The 22103-nt window shown below is 35.6% G+C and overlaps 1 protein-coding gene across 49 annotated transcripts in view; it reads left to right on the top strand.

The window, feature by feature from the left end:
* Positions 1–2893: 2893 nt before the first annotated feature.
* The window catches only part of MLIP (muscular LMNA interacting protein), a 240828-nt gene continuing 221618 nt past the window's right edge, over positions 2894–22103 (top strand). For 23 of the 49 annotated variants that reach the window (XM_081045023.1, XM_081045055.1, XM_081045052.1 and 20 more), the window contains exon 1: positions 2977–3165. In XM_081045023.1, coding sequence (XP_080901149.1) covers positions 3103–3165 — 63 coding nt within the window. In that variant the 5' untranslated portion in view covers positions 2977–3102. Of the gene's footprint in view, positions 3166–22103 lie in introns of all 49 variants that reach the window. The other 26 variants (XM_081045061.1, XM_081045022.1, XM_081045017.1 and 23 more) reach the window with 10 other exon arrangements.

Here is a 22103-nt window from a genome sequence, read left to right as displayed (position 1 = left end):
TTTATTTGTCTGTTGCCTACCAAAAGTCTTATAAATAATAATGTATCACATGTCCTATGTCACATTCATTTGATATATTTCCATTCTGTTTCACAACCCTTCCTCTCCTCCCTTTTTCCTTCTTTGCTGTTTTCCTTTCTTTTCTCTCCCTCCTGCCCTCTTTCCTTTACAAGAATTTATTTAGTCCTTACTATGTTCTAAGTGCCTGAATAAAGTGATGAATAAAGCACCCTCTGGTGCTTATACTCTAACTGGCGAGATCAGCTACAAATAAATAGGTATGGGTAAACTTAAGATAGCATGAGAAATAATAGAATGCCAGAGGTGATTAGAAGGAAACAGCTAATGAATGGATGTAAGGTTTGCTAGTTTAGATGAAGTCTTTGGGGAAGACGGCGAATGAAATGAGAAGGGAGACACATGACTGTCTGGGAAAAAGAGAACTCCGTTTAGAGAAGAAACATGTTTGCTGTGACTGACGAACAGAAAGGTGACCAATGGGACTCAGTGCCTGATGTCTGACCAGTAAGTGGATGATGGCTAGCTTTTGTGTGGGCATAATTTTACCCAAGAAAAGCTCCTCTCCTTAAAATATATCTCTCCGTATATATGTAAACATATCTCTGTAAAGGGATGGAGTGGGTAGTATTCACCATACAGCGCTGGTGCTATTTCCCCACTCTCTCCGTTATGCCTGTGAGGAAATTATTTGTTTAGATGCACTAAAGTACACAGTGGTTAGGAGCTTGGGCTGGGGGACTTGAGTGACATCTGTTAGTTGTATAACTGTATCTTACTTCCTCAAGTCTAAAATGGGTGTATTAGTTTGCTATGGCTGTGGTAAGCAATACCATAGACTGGCTGATTTAAACCACAAAAATATATTTCCTCACAATTCTGGAGGCTAGAAGTCTAAGGTCAAGGTGTTGGCAGGGTTGGTTTCCCCTGAAGGCGTTTTTCCTTGGCTTGTAGATGGCCATCTTCCCCGTATGTCTTCACATGGTCTTACCTCCATGTGTATCTTCGTCCTACCCTCTTCTTATAAGGACACTAGTCATACTGGATTGGGCCCACCCTAATGATCTCATTTTACCTTATTACCTCTTTAAAGACCCTATCTCCAAATATAGTCTTATTCTGAGATATGGGGGTTAGGATTTCAACGTAGGAATTTTTTGGGGGAGATGTAATTTGGCCCATAACAATGGAGAAAATAATAGTATGTACCTTCTCTAGTGTTTCTGAGAATTGAGGTAACATATAGAAAGGCTATTGAAGTGTGCTATATAAGAGTGTTATTGTCCTACTTATAAGCAATCCTACTTACATTGTGTTTGTAGAGGAAAGAAATGTAGAGATTATAACTTTTAATTTTATTATTATTCTTATTTATTATTCAAAGAAAATCTGCCTGTACCCAGAAAAATCTTTACCCATTATAGGTATTCAGTACGTGTTTGTTGAATTAAAATTCTCATCCCTCCCACTACCACTGCCCCCTCACTCCTGTTATCACTGTTATCTTCTTCCCCGACCAGCTCTGCATCCCACTATTCCTCTACTGCTAACTGGATCCCGAATTTCACCTTCAGGCCTGAAATTAGCCATAACTGAGTTTCCTTTTGCAGCCATAGTGTGTGCTTTAATTTTTTTCTAGAGAGATTTTGGATTTCCAGTCACGTAAAGTTTTGACTGTTGCCTTGCTTTTCACACATACCAATCTTGCACACTGATAAACCTATAAGACTTCAATTTTCAAACTTGTTAGGGCAACAATTAGCGTGTATGATTCTCTTTCTGGAATTCAGAGTGGAGCCAGAGAGGGAAGCCCCTTTTCCCTGTGAGTCTAATGTAGTATCTCTGAATTCATTACCCTGAAGCAGGAATAGCTAGGTTTATTCCGTACTAAATGTTCACTTCTGAAACCCTCATCCCTTTCTCACGGTACAGAATAAGCTCTAGAGCAATCCTGCCTGGCAACAGAGAACCAGTTGTAACCAAACTAAAGTACAGAGCTTCGCAACATGTTTCCTAAAATGTTTTCACAAGAAGTAAAGGAAAAACTGATGGGAAATTTGAGTTAAGGTCAGAAACAGGTGTTAAAAGGACATTTTAAACAGGTTGAGGGATTAGGCCACCACAGTCTTAGCTGACTCTAAAAGCCATTTTTATTTTTTGATGCATGCACATATCTGGTTTGCTGTAAAAAAAACAAAAAAAAAAAAACCAGTTAAATCCCATCAAATCATCAAATTACACAATTCATTTTCTTTAAAGCATGTGACAATTTCTAAAGAATTCTGAAAACATTTGTTCATTGGCAAAATGAATTTCATCTCCTGTCATAACTTTGTTCCCAGTTGAAAAGCCAGGATAATGAAGAACAAAATCAGGTTTTGTGAAGGGAAACACAATGTTATTTCAGGGTGTTTCTAAACATCATTTGCCAATGTTTTATGGAACAAAATTGGAAGCACCCTTTGAATATATGTGTTGTGTGTCTTAATCATTTTAATTAGTTTTCCTTTGCTCTTTCCCTTTATGTGTTTTGTAAAATTTGGAACTATACCGTAAATGCAAAACTGCCTGGACTACAAGGACAAAAATTGCAATTTTGAAGAACAAGTCTGGCTGACTCATATTTGCTATATGACTATCACATTTGTCCTTTTTGAACTGATTTATCAGTTTTATAGTCTCAAGTGTATTTTATTCCACTCCAAAGGCTATTAATGAATTCTTTGATAGTGGTTGTTTGTCATACACATCTTACATGGTTCAGGGAAACTGACCTGTTGGAATATTCTCCTGTTGAAGAGTTTGCTTTTATGTCTAGTGACATTTATCATCATCTAAGGCCAGCTGCCTGACTTCTCTTCAGTGCCCTGTTTATGGGGTTTGAACATCTATAAATGGAAACACTAGCTAACCAGAAATTATCGCCAGGGCTTTCTGATAGCGTCCTAGGGCTCTCACAACTTGGAATGTCCTGCAATATCTAACATGTAAGCACGTCAAATCGTTTTCTAGACGAATCTGAATCTCTCTCTCTCTCTCTCTCTCTCTCTCTCTCTCTCTCTCTCTCTCTCGTTCTCTTTCAACATGGAATTTGAAAAGCATGGAAAAGGAAGCTTATTAAGTAAGAATTTAGAGGAGACACGGACGGTAAGACTTGTGAGATTTAGCATAAACAGATTTATAACATAATTGTCAAAGTTAAAAAGCAGCTGTCACGGATTGGAAAAGTTGTATTAGCCAGCCTATATTTCCATGTTTTTCTGGTCAACAGCCTTGGAATTAACAAATTCCATAAGCTTTGCTAAAAACAATGTTATAAAGGTATTAAAACATTTTCATTTCTAGCATGTGGGCAAATTTGATTTAGTTAAATAATACGGTTTAACTCCATTTTTACAACCAGAATTGATTTATTTTGAGCCCTTATTGTGATTGCCTCAATGCTGGAAAATTATTTTATTTGTTGATATAAAGCCTTAGCAAGTGTCCCAAGTCCAATTTCTCTCAGAGACACCAGGAATATGTGTCAAAAATATGTAAGTATTTTAGAATATTTAATGTTTTATGTAATAAGGTAATAAAATTCTAATGTAAGGATAAAGTATACTCCCTAAAAAGTTATTATTTTTTTGTTATAAAAGTTATAAAAGTAACTTTACCTTGATGCTAAGAAATTAAATGTCAGTGAACTAGTGTGATCAGCTATATTTGCTCAAACATAAAATATACTATGACCTTGAGTAAGAGGTGGTGTCCATGGTTCACCTGATGAGTATAGTAGGCTAATTGTGTTTGTAAATTTACTGTGGTTATAGAGTTAATGTTAGACGAGGGCATGGCTAATTAATAGCAGTGCAAGGAGCAAAAAGTAAAACCATTTCGACTGTAAGATTGTGGTTTCTTAAACTCATGAGAATGCATTGTTCTGGACATCTGGATTTGAGATTTATGCACTATTAATGATAATAATACTTGAATTATGAAAAAAAAGAACCATATTGTGCCGAAAACTCCTGAAGTGTGTTAAAATTTTATGCACTTGAAGAGATACGTTGGATAAAATACAACCTTTTCTTAAAGGATTCAGGTCATAATTTTAAATGTCAACTGTGAACCTCTGTTTTACATGGGTGTCTAAACATGTAATGCCACAGAGTATTTTGCTTTTTGACTATTTTTAAAATCCATGCATTATTGTAGAACTAACCAGGGATTTTGAATCAGAAAGGTCTGAGTGAGAATTCTCACTTCACAGCTTCTGGAAATAGGACTATGGAATTTTTTTCTGAGTCTCAGTTAACACACGTGTAAGATGGGGAACAGTAATACCTAATTTGAAGGCTGTTGTGAGATTTAAAAACTATAATGTATCTGAAATCCCTAGGCTGAGCCTGTTATTTTCAAACTGCTTTTGTCCTGATTTACTCTGAAAGTACCCACAGTTTTAATACCCAAAGTTTATGAGTATAGAAAGGGAAAGCTGACATGTATTTCAAAGGAAAAGGAAAACTCAGATATGCTAACCATAAAGACTTGCTTAGTGGTAATGAAAGCTTTATGGAACTAAATAGAGTAAATAAATACACGAGTAGAGTTGCTATGTATTAGTGTGAAATTTGACCTAGCTTTTCCTGACAATCTTTAACAGGAAGTTTTGCAAGTAAACATGGGGCAAATGAAAAAAAATAAAAATGGTCTCTTATTGTTTGAAGTGATTTGGTGTATAAATATTTCACTTTCTGAAAGGCCACACAATTTTGCATGCCCGACTCTACCTTGAACAGAGCTATAAATCCAGAAGTGAGAATCTCTCCTTAGAGAAAGTAGCTGTCACAAAATTCATGAACATTACTCAGGAGGAGAGGCCTAGGGCTAGCCTGTTACTAACTTCCAGAAGATTGCAGATCAGAACGCGTGAGAACATCCAATCTGCTGTGAGAAGAGATGGTTCTCAGGGAGGGAGAGAGGGAACACATTTAAGTTTGGTATTTGGGGCAATTTCCTGTACAGGCAAATAGAACTGTATATGTAACTCAAATAACTTTCACATATGGGAATTCTGATGACACTGTTCTCAAGAAAATATATCTCAAGATATATTCAGTATCTCTATTTAGGAGAGCTGGATAATATAGATCTTTGAAAGTTTCCAATAGACATCATTTTAGTTAAACACTTTGGCTGATTATGCGGATAAACATCCTAAAACTTCAACTCATGGAGCATTGAATTTCTTGCTGATAACAATGTAATATAGTGTGATTGGCTACGTTGCTGAATGTAGTTTAAAGTGTATTTTTGTGGAGTTCAATAAGTTCTGAAAATTATTAAATTTATTATAAATAGTAAAGTTTGTAAAAATATGGTTTTTAAAAAGAGAAAATATTGTACCTTTAAATATTTAAATATGCATATAATATTGTTGAGTTCCAATATGCATCCTGTTTAAAATTAAACATGTACTTCTCATAAAGATCTTAATCATGACTAATGTTATAGAATATATCACACAATTAAGAAATATGTATGGTGGGCTTTATTTGAAAAAAATTTTCTAAGGTAACATCTACAGCAAATAAGTAAGAAAATCAATAACTGGCAGATTTTTAAAATTTGTCAGTTCATTCTCTCCAAAGATATAGAAAAAAATAAAGTAGGATTATTTATTACAGATCTAATATGAATCTTATCTTACATGGGTGAGTGAATTGCGACCCTTAGCAATTGACTTCTTTGCCCTGAATTTGTTGTTTTTTTGTGGTTAAAAGTAAATATCTGGATGCTTAACAATTGAAGGTGCCTCTTTTATATTCATTCATCAATAGATATTTAGAAATAAAAAGTGTAATACTGAAATCCTCCAAAATATTCTCAGTTTACCAATGCTAATCTAAATTCCTCATAAATTGGTTGATATTATCCCAATTTTTCAAACATAAAAAAGAAATCAATTAGGAATTAGAAGGACATTTCTACCCCTTAAAAAATCAGCATGTTAAACCGTGATGAATATTTTTTTTAGCCGTGCCTGATTCTGCAAAATCAGATTAGGCTAAAAGTAATTTTTGTGGGGGGTAGAGGAAGGGAGGGGCTGTTTTGTAACAATACAGTTCAGTTTTGTTGGTTCCACAATAACTCGTGTTGGTGCTGAATGGGTCTTTTGTATTTCCTTGTCAGGCTTGAATAACCGTTGTATCATGTGTTTCCCAAAATATGTTCCTTGGAACTCTGATTTTCCAAACTGCTGCATGAAAAGAGGTTCTGGTCTATTCTCAAGAACGTTCATGAAACACTGTGTAGGAAATTCACTATACAATATGTTTCCCCGTGGAGACTCAAACTGTATTTTAACATACTGAAGCCTATGAGACACTTTGGAGGTTAATCTAGTGTTTCTTAAACTCCTTACCAATGTAAGGCATTTTAATGTATGTATGCAATGATAGTGAATATTTTAAGTAGTGTTCTCTGGAACACACTTTAAAATGATTTGTCAACATATTCATTGTCTGCTTTTATTTGTGAGTTGCATTTTAAGAATATTGACAAAGAACAAGACATTCAAGCTGAATGTTATTTATATCTATAACATGAAGTTATTTCTGGAATAATTTAAAAATAAGTACACTTTTATTTAGTATGTTTTAATAAATAAGTAAAATCAAGGCAAGAAATTCTGACTACTCTCCAAACTTCTTTTTTTAGATTATTAAATTCATCAGCAAAGAATTTTACTTACATTTATCTTCAACTGAAATTTCCTAATGAAAAGGAACAATTCATATATTAATATGGTAAAAATAATCATAAATCTCAGAGCATTCTGACATAATAATGGTTTTTTTCTCTAAGAGATGATAAGAAGAAACTGCTCTCATGCATAAATCTTATCATTTCTATCATATTAACATAATATGTCTCAAGAGCCAATTCTATCTTCCCAAGTAATAAATGTTCAATAAATTTCACAAAAATAATAATAACTAGGGTATTCATCCAACTCATTTTATATTGAGGCTTGGTAGATGCAAATCAACATAGTAACCAATTTCTGAATGTCATAAATATTACTTTTTTGGGTAAAAGTAATTATCTGAGTTTGACAAAGAAATTATGTCATCTGACAGTTTTTTTTAACGAGGTGTATTTGTACCTCATGTTAGGAGCTGAAAACATATTTTAAATAAAAAATACTTTTTATATTTAAAATATTTTTAACTTATTTTTGAATTTGAGAGTGAAAGATTTATCCAATGATAATGGAAATCTACACACACACACACACAAATCTTCATTTCAGAAAAAAAGAATCATGCCACTTCTTTTTTAAGACTACAATGAAAAAAGGAAGAAATTGAAGAAACAACTGTGGGTAAAATGTAAAACTACAGAAAATTATGCATTTTAAAATTCTGTGGTAATTCATCATAAAGTAACTCATAGCTTCATTGATACAAATCAAATTAATAATTTACTAAGAAGACATCTGTTAACAAAAAACATGATACTAGCACTTTGGTTATAATTCCTGATGTTATTATCTGATGACAATTTGAGTTTGTTGCAACCTAGTGTCTACTAGGTAGAAATGTCCTCAGAAAAAAACAAAATGAGTCTTTCAAATCAATACACATTTCTGAATGCGTTTTGAACAAGGCAGAGTACTAAGCGCTGCAGTAAAAGACACATGAGAAAGTCTTGGCTGCCAAGGAGATTATCATGTCTCGACTATTTTTTAGTAGATTATGAAATAATAATGGTAAGTTTTAGCGACTTGGAAATATTCGAAATGTACAAAACATAACCATCTCAAATTCTTTTTTCTCACATAGATTTGCATAGATTCACATAGATAGCATGTCTGTAATCATTCATCAGAATGTCTTAACACTGAGGACAATTATAAAGCATTTTATGCAGTAACAGTATTTTTTCCCATCATAATATTTACATTTAATATTTATTAGAGGAGGTCATCGAGAGGACATAACTGCTGGTTGACCCATGAACTGGACCCTGGGCAATCAGAGGCTCCCCACCGACTCCTGTCCTAGGAATCTACATTCTGCCCACTGTTCCCACAGTGGAAACTGTTTCCAAGGACACAGCTTTGAGAGAGTAATGTGTTATTGAGACCATCTGGATGGCACAGGTGACTGAAAGCAGTTAAGGCCTCTATTATACATTTTGGGGTTCTGGAGGCCGGGTGTGCAGATCTACTTGGCTTGCTGTCGCCCAAGACAAGCCTCATATGTAAGTTCCCTAGCTAATTATTAAACCTACCTGGGGTGGTCTGCCTCTTCAGCCTCTCCTTGCCCTCAGTGTAAGGCGGCTAGTTTCAAATTATACCTGAGAAGCTCCCAGTATTTTAAACCAACACCTACATATCTATTCATTTTTCTAATTGTGTCTAAACTGGAATCATTGGTTACAGGTACTGAGTAGCTGAAAAATAATGATGCTGCTGACGTTTTTAATGTGTTACCTAGAGATTATTTTCAGTATGGCTTGAATGTTGTTTCTAACCTATATATAATTCCTGACAAGACCACATCATATAATAAAATAAGTGGTACATTTAGGGTTGTAAATCTCTGGAAGCAAGGTACTAGATCTATCTTTATATCATGATTGATTGCCCTGATCCTTAATGACCAAAATGAAGGAAAGATGAAAACAAACAAATGGTGACATTTCATTTTCTTTGGTATTTCATTATTTATTTCAGAAATGCCTTCCATTTCTCTGCTACTTGTTAAGAGTGGACCAGTTAATCTTGCTATGTTCTGGATTTTATTGATAAGGTTGCCTTGGATGTCCATTTTGTCTCAGTGATCATTTTGATGGTGGAAGATGTGAGTTCGTGTGTCCCTAAACTTTAGCTCCCCTCTGCTGCTGACTCACGTCATGGAAAATGGCAGGCCCATGGGCATCTGTAAGAATGCTGCTAGTCTCTCTAACATATTTGTCATGCTTACTGTGCATTCTACACCTCTGGCTGGCACATCTCCCAGGATGGCCCTTTCGTTATCAGTATATTTTGAATTCATTGTTCCCTTTTCTCCAGAGAGGGCCAGAGCTCTGTAATAAGTTGACATTTAAAATACTCTGTGGAAATCATTATTTTCAAAAACCAGATGGGCAGTAATGAACAAAATTTTATGGTTAGTGCCTCAATAAGGATCCCTCAACTGGAAGACAAGTGGAAGAAATTCAGAACTAGGACTCTCTGAAGTTCTGAACTCAGTGCTGCTTCTTAAGTTTTAGTAAGATTAATTAATTTATTCCCATTTCTAATGGAAATAAGAACTCTCTGAGAACTCAACAAATTTGGATGGGGGATTGATGAGTCTGCACCAGGTATTAGAGAGTTCATTGAGTAAGGTAATGTTCTCCAAAGCACTGAGACATCCCTTAGGCACTATGAATAATAAGAAGAGTCTGGTGTTACCTCAGCTGAAGATGTATACTTGCAAAGAATAATCATGAATTCTGATCGTTTGGCAGGTCAAAGCGAAAAACTAAATAATTGGTGTAAAATTTATTCTGCATAAGAAATAATCCCACCCTAACTTCTTTCTGGCCTCCTCTCCATAGAGCCAGTAAGACATTAAAAAAAATACCTGATGAAGTGACTGTAGCATGAATTAAAAATATAAAAAAAGAAGGGAGGAGATGAGATGCCGCGATGATGGTAGACCATGGGGGTCAATGGGAAAGTACTAAGCAATGGGAATTGAAGTCTAAATGGGCATAACTGCAGAATGATGAGTTCTACATAATGCAGACTGATGAACGGCAGAATCATGAGACTGGAAAAATGACATGTTAGAACAGGTGAGCACGTGCACGTGTTCTGAGTATCATCCTAACGTATCTATGAAAACTGCACCAAAGAACCTGTGCCTTTGAGGTGGTGTGTGTATGTGTGTGTGTGTGTGTGTGTGTGTGGTGATGAGAACTTCTTCCAAAGAAGAGGCCTTCTGTGTCTTCCTGAGTGTCCATCTAGTGTGATGAAAAGCATGCTGTATGTGAATTTAAGAGACTAGTATTGGTGTTAAAGTTGTGTTTTTGTGACCTTTGACAAATCACTGAACCTCTGGTTTCCTTATCTACAAAATGAAAGGTTGGGTTGGATTTGTAAAAATTTCTATGCTGTTTAGAATTTATAACTCTGTAGTAAGTGTTCTTTGGATGTGGACTTATTCAATTTTTCCCATACCAAGCAATGCCTGTTTATACAAACATTAGAAACTTTGAAGCAATTTATATTTTTATGTCATCACTGACCAAATGTAAAATAAAAGTCCTTGTTATTAGATTAAACCTTCTTTGTAGTATAGAAAGTTCACAGTTCAGTAGTCATGGATTGAATTGCATATATTTTCTATATTTTCACTGAGAAGCAACAAAGATTTGAGAATTGGCTCATGATGAAAATTGTGGGATAGATGAAGAAAGTAGCATGTAAGTGCCCTAACATTAACATCAAACTGTTATCAAAAAAACTTTCTATTTTCTCATAATGTTACATAAAATCAAGTGGATGGTATGTTCTCATTAGGAAGAATATTTTGGAAAATGTAAGACGTGCTTTAAATGTTATTTCTAATTTTTTTTTTTTTAAGTTCTTACTCATTCCTTTCGTAGTTCTTAACCACTGTCTATGATGTGCCTGACACAGATACCTTAGTCCCTTTGGAACTCTAATTTTAGTCCCTTTGCATCGCTGAAGGATGGGGAAAATGTGGACTGCACAGAAATGGCAAAATCCTAGCTACCATTTCTACTTTTCTTTTCCCTTTAAGAAAAATGAGGGCTGTGTTTATTAGAACCCGGGGAAGGGAGGTGAAAGTAAAGTGAAACTGATAAGGATCCAGATTTCTACTTTATGGCTCAAATGAAGTTCTTGAAGCCATCCAGTCCTTTGAAAACCACTGCTGATTAAAGCAGTGTCTGCTGATAATGTAAGTCTGAGATGTACTGTTTCAGTGGATCTTTTGATACAGCTCCGTGTGGTGGTGAATATCAGAAGGGAGATGGATTGCAGGCTTTACTGAGCGGTGTTTTCACAGTGACATTTATAACACACTGACGTGCAGCGAAATATTTTCATTGTGGGAATTACAATTACTTACATATCTAGTTGTTCCTTTCCCAAGTACAGCTCCCCTCAGGGAATGACAAATGGATTGTTGTTTTAGTGATGTAATTACATTAGAGAGTTGTGGGCTTTATTTTGCTACACGATCTTCATAAACATAAGGAGATGGTTTTTTTTTTAAAATGGTGAGAGGATGTCTGTGGTTTAATTGCTGATCTTTCTCTTTTATTTATGACCTACAAAATTCTCTAGGGGCCTGTCATCAATTTTCTTCTCAGTTAATGTGTGTTTCCTTGCATGTGTGGCTTCTGGGGAAGACGTCACCCCCAGCTTGTTCTCCAAAATAGGCCTCATGCCCTTGTCAGAATATAGTGATTCAGAGACCACCCCATGCTTTTAAATACTAACTCTATGACGTTCATCTCAGGAGCAGGTGAGAGCCCGTACGATTGCTTTCCTGAACCTGTTATAATGTCTCTGGGATATCATGTCCTAGTGGGAGACTGAAGAAGGAAAATGTCAGCATGAATTAATAAGCTTATCACAGAGTTCTTTCAGAATGTGTGAAGAAAATACGGGAAATAATTTTTTCTCATTTCTATTTTGTTTCTCCACTTGAGTTCAGCTTTCAGTCTGGGAATTGCCGCATGTTTTGATGTTCCATCTGCTTCTGCTCACCTCTTCCTCCCTCCCTCCCTCCCTCTATTCTGGGAGTCCTCTGCTTGCAGCTTGTTGACCTTCTGGGTGCTGCTCTTCCTTTGCATAGAGTGTAGAAGGAGAGGGGGGAGTTGATCTTAGAGATTTACCTAGAAATTTACAATGTATTTTTTCATGCTGATTCCCTTCCCCTGCATATCTCTTATTATGGTGGGTATATTCTTTTAAATTCCTTTTCTTTCATTTTAATGGGTTTGAGAGAGGATACGAGAGAAACCCATGTGTTCTATCAGCCACGTTGAACCAGAAGCCCCCCAATTTCTTTGTAAAGCTCTTCCTTAATGTTTTGTGTTTTCAGTAGGTAGTGAGTGTTGCACAACATCCTTATTCTTCATTGAGAGATAAATGGTGTTTTGTAGAACTGCTGCATAGGCTATGCCAAAAAATATTCTGAGCATATAACAACAACAACAAAAACATGCCATTTCTAAAAGTTTGGAAATTGAAAATTAAGGAAGTTATAGTTCTGACGCTTCTTTGGGCCATAGTGATTTTGGTTGTTAAATGCAAGGACTCTGGGCTGAGGGTTCAAATCCAGACTCTTGTGTGCGCAACCTGTATGAGCTAAAGTTTCCTCATCTGTAAAATGGTATATGACTTGCCTTCCAGGGCTGTTATATGGACTGAAAATGAGGAAATATTTGAAAAGTGCCCATGCATAGTAAGCACTCAATAATCAATAGTCATGAGAGTAACGAGAATCACAGTGGTACATAGTTAACTTCTTGTGTCTGGGGAAATCCTGGACTTGTGATTAGTTCTCTTCAGGCAGACCACACATGATTTCAAACTGACGGTTAGACCAGAGGCAATGCTTACTTTCCCACTAGGAAGTGGGCCATCATCAAAGCTTTGTTAAGTTTTAATTTTATGTCTGTCTTGTGAAGACTGACAGAGATTCAAAAATAGAAGTGTTGAAAACGTGGTACCTTTTCTGAAAGACATTGAGGCCAAGTGCTAGTGGAGAATAATTATATTACATGAATGCAAGTACTGTGTAGAGATAGGAATAAATGGCTAACTTCTGAGTTGCAAATAATTAGAACCATACCTAATATGCAGCTCATACAATTAATAAAAGAATATACCCAAACTGCTAGATTTATCAAGGCAGGATGTTTGTAGGAGGGGAATAATATATGAAAGTAGAAGGAGAGGTATGGAAGGCACCAAGGCGTCTTGGTATGGGTGTATGTCTGTGTGTAAAACATTCAAAAGAAGATCATAAATATGGTTAATAGCACTATCTGATTCAAAAAAAGTTTTAACTCCAAAAACTGTTTACTTCTCTTGAGGATATAATTAATGGCTCTTACCTTCCCCTAGCATTTTTCTTCCCTGCGTGTAGTTATTTTCTTGGGAAAGCAATGCTTCCAATAGTTAATATTTTATTTAAGGTTTAAAAAAATAAAACACATAGTTTCATATATACATGTAGATTTGTAAATTGATGCAACATTTCTGTAGCATAATATGTATTGAGACCTTAGATACTTATATACTTACTGGACAGGTAATTTTATTCTAGGACTTTGGTTGAAATGAAGAAATACACAAATATTTAGTTATAATGATGTTTATTACAATATTTTTAATAAAATAATTGTTTATAAAAGTAAAAAAAAAGTAAAAATAATGGACACAGTAGGGGAATTACTTATGTATAACATACAAGGAAATTTAACGGCAGTGGTATAGTAGGCAATATACTCCATGTTTTCTATAAAAATATAGATATTATGCAAAGTGGAATGATTCTTTTATGGACCTTCCATGTTGGTAGAACATTAATATGCAAATCAGTGAATGTAGTTGTGCAGCACATCTCTTATTGCTAAAGCAGAGATTCTAAATAGTCCAAATAAAGGCAAAATTACCATGGGTTGAAATGCATTTTTCAGTTTTGCTCATATTTTAAATAGCTCACAGTGACTTGTTTCATAATAACCTCACATTTTTATGATCCTGCTGAATTGATGAGATTCTGTCAGGGAAGAATGTAATGAAGGCTGATATTTGGTGCTTTATTCTTCACCTGAGAGCAAATTTATAGAAACCTTGAATGCTTTCATCCTTTTGCCTAAACGGCCTTGGGCCACCAGCAAACTGCAAATTCAAGGTTGGAACTTAACTGTCCTGGCACCGAGGGCTGTGTCTGATGTACTCTTATGGCAAAGGGTACAATAAAATCTGCATTGTCCTTTAAGGATTTTTATGTTTATTTTTGAGGAATTTATATTTGGCTTAGATTCTTTTTCTTATCCTACCATATTTCAGTGCTGAGCAGTAGATTCTTCTCTATCACACTCTGCAATAATAACTGTAGAGTATGGATGAGGTAGAGCAGAGTACTTGAGATAACTGGAACTTTTGTGCATTTGGTTTTGGTTTGTTTTTATCGTACTTCAGATGTAAAAGCAATAATTTTTTGGTTCCCCATTTTGACTTTTTTCTAATGAGAATGTCTCTTTTTTGCTGATGTTTTACTATTAATGAAGAGACAACAATTGGTGGTTTAATTCAGTATAAATAGTTTTACAAAGTATTTTAAATTGAATTTTTAATGTAATATAAGTCTTGAAAACCAAATCTCTGTTGACCATTAGTTTAAGAAAAACTGAATAATTTTGCCTAAGTGATGATAATATTAATAATAGCTATAGCATGTTCCACATTCCAAGAAGTAGGTGAAGCACTTATAATCTTTTTCCACGTCTATTGATATGATCATATGATTTTTATCTTTCATTTTGTTTATGTGTGCATCACGTAAATTAATTTGTGGATATCGAACCAACCTTGCATCCCAGGAATGAATCCCACTTGATCTTGGTGTACGATCTTTAAAATGTATTGCTGAATTTAGTTTGCTAACATTTTGTTGAGGATTTTTACATCTATGTTCATCAGGGATATCAACTTGCAATTTTTTTTTTTAATGTCTTTGTCTGATTTTGTAATCAGGGTAATTGTGGTCTCATAAAATGAGCTTGGAAGCTTTTCCTCTTCCTGAATTTTTTGGAATAGTTTGAGAAGCATAGGTGTTAATTCTTTTTTGAATGTTTGGTAAAATTCACCTGTGAAGCCATCTGGTCCAGGTCTTTTGTTTGTTGGGAGGTTTTTGGTTACTGATTTAATTTTATTCATAGTAATTGGTTAGTTCATATTTTCTGTTTCTTCTTAATTCAGTCTTGGAAGATTGTATGTTTCTAAGAATTTATCTGTTTCTTCCAAATTGTCCAATTTTTTGTAATATAATTGTTCATAATATGTTCTTATAATCCTTTGTATTTCTGTGGTGTCAATTGTCACTTCTCCTATTTTGTTTCTCATTTTATTTATTTGGGTCCTCTTTCTCTTTTGCTTGATGAGTCTGGTGAAAGGTTTTATCAATTTTGTTCATTTTTTCAAAGAACTACCTCTTGGTTCACTGATCTTTTGTATTGTTTTAGACTCTATTTTGTTTATTTCCCCTCTGATCTTTATTATTTCCTTCCTTCTACTCACTTTGGGCTTTGTTTGCTGTTCTTTTTCTAGTTCCTTAAAGTGTCAGGTTAGATGGTTATTTGAAATTTTTCTTTTTTCTTCAGGTAGGCCTGTATTGCTATGAATTTCCCTCTTAGGAAATTCACTTCTTTCCCTGTGTCCCATAGATTTTGGGTCATTGTGTTTTCATTTTCATTTGTCTCAAGGTACGTACCTTTTGATTTCTTCCTTGATCTCATTGTTTAACCATTCATTGTTTAGGAGCATGTTATTTAGCCTATATTTGTTTGTGTGTTTTTCAGTTCTTTTCTTGTAATTGATATATAGTTTCATACCATTGTGGTTGGAGAAGAAGCTTGATATGATTTCAATCTTTTTAAATTTATTGAAACTTGTTTTGTGATGTAACATGTGGTCTATCTTGGAAAATGTTCCATGTGCACTTAAAAAGAGTGTATATTCTGCTGCTTTGGGGTGGAATGCTCTAAAAATATCAATGAAGTTTATCTGGTCTAGTTTATCATTTAAGTCTATTCTTTCCTTGTTGATTTTCTGTCTGGAGAATCTGTCCATTGGTGTCAATTGGGTGTTAAATTCCTTTATACTATGATTGTATTATTGTTGATCTCTCCCTTTATGTTTGTCAATATTTGCTTTATATATTAATGCGCTCCTATGTTGAGTGCATAAATATTAGCAAGGGTTATAAACTCTTGTTGGCTTGGTCCCTTTATTATGTAATGTCCCTCTTTGTCTTTTACTATAGTTTCAAAGTCTATTTTGTTTGATATAAGCATTGTTACCCCAGTTTTATTTTTTGTTTCCATTTGCAAGAAAAATATTTTTCCATCCCTTCTCTTTCAGTTTGTGTGTGTCTTTCAATCTGAAGCGAGTCTCTTGTAGACAACATATGTTTGGGTCCTGTTTTCCTATCTATTCAGCCACCATATATCTTTTGATTGGAGCATTTAATCCATTTATATTTAAAGTGATTATTGATAGATACACAATTATTGCCATTTTACTATTTATGTTTATGTTCTTTTTGAAAATATTTTTATTAAACTATAGCTAACATACAATATTATATTAGTTTCATGTGTACACTATAGTTATTGAACATTTTTATACCTACAGAAATGATTACCATAAATCACTGTACTACGTTATCACAGTATTATTGACTATATTCTCCATGCTGTACACTACATCCCCATGACTTATTTGTTTTATGCCTCGAAATTTTAACTTTGTATGCTCTTTACATTCCCCCCTTTTTCAATTTTTACAATTACAGTTGACATTCAGCATTATTTTATATTAATTTCAGATTTACAGCACAGTGGTTAGACATTTATAAAATTTAAGAACTGATTCCCTGACTAGTCTAGTACCCACCTGGCACTATACACAGTTATTACCATATTATTGACTATATTCCCTATGCTTTATTTTACATCCCTGTGACTATTTTGTAAGTACCAATTTATAATTCTTAATGACTTCACCTTTTCATCTATTCCCAATCCCCCTCCCATCTGGCAATCATCAAAATGTTCTTTATTGATGAGTTTGTTTCTGTTTTGTTTCTTTATTTTGTTATTTAGATTCTACGTATAAGCAAAATTACATTCTATCTGTCTTTCTCTGTTTAACACTCCCTCCAGACACACTACCCTCCAGGTCTATCCATGTTGCCTCAGATGGCAAGAACCCTTTCCCTTCCATGGCCGAGTAATATTCCACTGTGTATATGTACTATCTCCTCTTTATCCATTTATCCATTGACAGACACCCAAGCTACATCCACATCTTGGCCATTGTAAACAATGTCGTAATGAACATATGGATGTACACATCTCCTAGAAGTAGCGTTTTGGGTTTCTTTGGATAATTATCCAGAAATGAGATTAGTGGATCTTTCTTTGTCACTTGTTATAGCCTTTGTTTTAAAGTCTATTTTGTCTGGTATAAGTATTGTGACCACAGGATTTTGTTTGTTTGTTTTGTTTTTTCACGAAATATCCTTTTCCCATCCCTTTACTTTCAGTCTGTGTGTGCCTTTGATCTGAAGTGAGTCTCTTCTAGGCAGCATATAGAAGGGTCTTGTTTTCTTATCCATTCAGCCACCCTATCTTTTGATTGGAGAATTTAATCCATTTACATTTAAAATAATTGTTATTGCCATTTTATTATTCATATTTTTGAACTTTCTCCTCCTCCTCCTCCTCCTCCTCCTCCTCCTGCTCCTCCTCCTCCTCCTCCTTCTTCTTCTGCCTTAAAGAAGTCACTCTAAGATTCCTTGTAATATTGACTTGGTGGCGATGAACACCTTTAGCTTTTTATTGTCTGTGAAGCTCCTCTTTATCTGTCCTTCAATTCCAATGATAGCTTTGATAGAATAACATTGGTTGTAGGTCCTTGCTTTTCATCTTTGTTAAATATTTTGTTTCAATCCTTTCTGGCCTGCAGATCTGTTGAGAAATCAGCTGACAATGTTATGGGAACACCCTTATAAGTTACTAGTTGCCATTTCTCTTGCTGCTTTTTGGATTCTCTCTTTGTCTTTAACCTGTGCTATTTTTATTATAATGTTTCTTGGTGTGGGCCTGTTTGGATTCATCCTGTTTGGGACTCTTGGCACTTCCTAGACTTGTATTTCCTTTGCCAGGTTATGAAATTTTTCAGTCATTATTTCTTCTAATAGGTTCTCAATTCCTTTCTTTCTTCTCCTTCTGCTATGTTGTAAATGTTACATTTGATGTTACAGAGTTCTCTTAAACTCTTCAATTTTTTTTTTGTATTCTTTTTACTTTTTGCTGTTCCAGTTTGTGTTTTCTGTTACTTTGTCTTCTAAATCACTGATTTGATTCTCTGCTTCATCTAGTCTGCTGGTGATTTCCTATAGTGCATTCTTCATTTTAGTTATTGTATTCTTCACTTACAACTGGTTCTTTTTTACGGGTTCTATGACCTTTTAAATGCTTGCTTTCTATTTGTTGAAGTTCTCACTGAATTCCTTAAGCATCCTTATAACCATTGTTTGATATCTGTTTCTGGTAGGTTGCTTGCCTCCATTTTGTTTAGTTCTTTTTCTGGAGTTTTTCCCTGTTTTCTCATTTGGGATGTATTTCTTTGTTTTCTCATTTTGGCTCCACACCTGTGTTTGTTTCTATGTATTAGACAGATCTGCGATGTCTTCAGTCTTGGCTAGGTGGCCTTAGGTAGTATGTGCCCTGTGGGGGTGCAGTGGCACAGTCTCTCTGTTCACCTGTGTTGGGTGCTCCAGGAGTATTCCTGTGTGTGTTGTGTGTGTCCTCCTGGTATAGTTGATCCTTGATTGCTGTTGTCATGTCAGTGAGTAGGATTGACCATCAGGCTGACTAGCTATGGGGTTTAGCTACATCCACAGCTTATGGGCTGCTCTATGGGAGGATTACCCCATCAGGCTCTGGCACCCTTTGGGTTTGCCACTTATGGGGTTAATTGGATGGTGCTCTGCTGTGGTCTGAAGCTGACTTCCAGCTATGTTGATTCTGGTGCCTTTTGGGAGGGGATCCATGTAGGCCCAGTTCAGCTACTGCCTGTGATCTTCAGGGGCTTACCTGGTAGGAGCTACAGCAATCTGTGGTTGATTATTGCCTGTGCTGGACCTGGAGGTGTGTGGGAGAGGCCACCCTGTGATCCAAGGATGTCTGCCACCAGTACCGGGCCTGGGGTAGCTCTGAAAAAAGCTTAGGGAACCCTGATGCCCATTCTTGACTGCCATCTCCTGTAAGGCTCAACTGCTTATAGAGCCTTGTGCGGTATGTGATTTGGGTGAGGCAGAGTTTCAGGGAATCACCAGAGTGGGATGAGTGGTGTTCACCAGGTTAATATAGATTTTCGTCTAGTGCCACTGCTGAGCCTCGAGTGATTCAGCAAGTTTCAGAAAACACCAAAGCCAGACACTACCAGGTCGGGGTGGACCCCCGAGATTTGTCCAAAAAAGTGTATAATGCAGGTGGGACTTGCTGCTTGCCGAGAAAGTGCTTCAGTATTGTGCAAGTTTGGTGGGGCTGTGTTCCATGGAGTTACCAAGAGTGAAGCGAGGGAAGCTCAACAGGTCAATGCTGTTTCACATTGCCATGTGGGGGGGAGGGCTCAACACAGGAAAGATGGTGCCTATCTGCTGGCAGCATAAGAGGAAGATTCTACACAAGGAAAATAATGACTATATCTCTAGTCCTCACCCCACAGCCATACAACTCAGTGTCTCTCTGTATGTCTCCTGTGCCTCCTGATTTGCCATCCCTCCTGCAGGGCCCTGGGTGAGCGCCTGCCAATGAGCGAGTCTGTGTGTGGGTCCTTTAAGAGGACATCTAGGCTTCTTGCAGCCTTTTGTCTGCCACCAGATGGTCAAATCCCTGCTGTGTTTTCACAGCCAGATTTGGTGGGGGGCTCTTCTTCCTGGTGTTAGTATTTCAAGCTGTGTCCCTCACTCCTCCAGGGCAGGGGTGGGGGAGAGGTGCTCTGTGGTTGAGATATCCCCCCTGATTCCCAACCATAACATGCAGGTTGACGCCACCTGTTTTCATCTTTGGCCCTCCTACCAGTATTGATGTGGCTTAATTTTTATACCCTTAATTACAGGACTTCTGTTCAGCAGACATCAGGTGGTTTTCAATACTTCAGATGGTTCTCTTCTTTGATTGTTCTGTAATTTAGTTGTAATTTTAATGTGGTCATGAGAGGAGGCAAGCATAGCTTTTATCTACTCCACCATCTTGGATCCAGTCCTCTATAACTTCTTAGCATGTATTATATTCCATGTTATTTTGCTTCTTTTAGAATCCTAATTTTCTCATAGAGCAAACAAACCAATTTTTCTTATATACAAACACTAAATTAATTTTTTTCTATTTTATTCTTTCACATATGTAAGTAGACACATTTAGTTTTCACACTAGGAATTGGATTAAAAACTAGCAAAGGTTTTGAGCACATATCATGAGATAGATATAATCCTTGGGATTACAGTATATATAGTGTCATTTTCACCTAATCACAGAATGTTTCTTAAGAACTTGATATTTCTTTTTCTCTTACGGAACTGGATATGGGGTGGGTAGTAAGTGAAAAATTGGAATATATTAGATATTCAGAATGTTCTTTTGGAGGAATTTTTATTAATGAAACCCCTGGTTAAAGTTAATATGGGTATTTTATCAGTATGCAACTCAGAGAGAATCTGAAAAAGACCACAGTGCTATCATATAAGTTAATAGAAGTAGAGTTATTATTGGGAAATTTATCTCTGGTTGGAGTGGAAGATACATAAAAGTAAAAAATCTATAAAAATCAATTTAAATACTTTATTGACACTTTTTGGATTTTTGAGCAATGAAACTTTCAGTAATAAAGGGTATGAATAAATTTGTGTAAGATTGTTGGAAAACTTTGTTTCTAGTAATTTTAGATTATATAAAAAGTTTAAATGGTTTAAGTTTGACTTTCATCTTAGTTTCCTGGGTAATTTCTTGTGTGATGACATTTTTATAAACTTCGAATCATTGTCTTCTGAAAATCATCTGGGGAGCTGCCATTTAAAAACAAACATAGAATAACTCGTGAGAAATAAAATACTGGATTTAACACACTTATTGAAGTGTGTTAATGGCCAAGACTGATCTTAAAGCCAGAGCTCACTTGTCTTTCAAAAGGAAAAGTTCTTTGGTCTGGTGCAAGTATAGGCAATTGTGACTGTCAGGTTTAGGGACTGAAAGAAATGGTATTGGTGATGAAACAAAATAAGAAAATTTTTTTTGACATGGTGCTGAACTGTGAATTTGGTTTCAAATGAGTGAATGGATACTAGCCCCACATGTAAACCTGTGTAATGTTGGTTTACTCAGTAACCTAGAAGCAAAAGAGGAAAATTTAAAGCATTTTATTTTAATTCTGCCTTTAAATTACCCAATTTATTTTGATTTTATAGTCTATGAAATGAAGTTGAGAAGAATGGCGATATTATAATCTATACAGCAAACAGCTACGTGTGTTCATCTCTTTGCATGTGTTCTGTGTTATAGTGAGTTGTGTGCTGAACTGTTTAGCCATGCTACGATGTTGACTGACCATCTTTAGACCAAAACCAAATAATAACTACAGAATTCTTCACTTTCAGATAGCTAGGGCATTTAAAAATAAGAAAGGGCTTGCTCAGCAGACAGTGACTATAACAATGCAAGCACAATTGCATTTGACCTGAAAGAGGAATTGACAGCACAGGCACGTGTTAGCAAGTTACATTTTTGTGTTGAATATAGTACGTTAAAAGGTAAACTGAGGCATATTAAAACTGTTTAAGAGTTTACTTGAGAAGAAATTGACTTGAATCGGTCAGTGCCAAACCAGAAGTGGTTAGGTGCTCTCCACCAACAGGAGGTCTGTGAAAGACTTTTACAGTAAAGAGGTGGAAGCAAAGCAAGAAAATTATTTGATTGGCTACAGCTTAAGCAGTTGCCTTATTTGGGATTGGTTGTCCTTAGGTTTGATTTCTTATCTTTGAAGCATCAGGCTTAAGTTTTGGTTTGGTTATGTAGGCATTCAAGCTACCTCAGTCAAATGGTTTAATAAATTCAACAAGTAGAGTCATAGAGGTTTAGATGCTGCTTCTCATTATCATTTTGAGCACTTACGATGTATATGGCTACTGACTTTCATTCACTAGTAATTCATTTATCTACTAAAAATATATTTCGAGCATCTACTGTGTATCAGGTGTTGTTCTAGGTCC

The sequence above is a fragment of the Rhinolophus hipposideros genome (genome assembly GCF_964194185.1).
Source record: "Rhinolophus hipposideros genome assembly, chromosome: 3".
Lineage (NCBI taxonomy): Eukaryota > Metazoa > Chordata > Mammalia > Chiroptera > Rhinolophidae > Rhinolophus > Rhinolophus hipposideros.
This window is presented reverse-complemented; position numbering and strand designations above follow the sequence as displayed.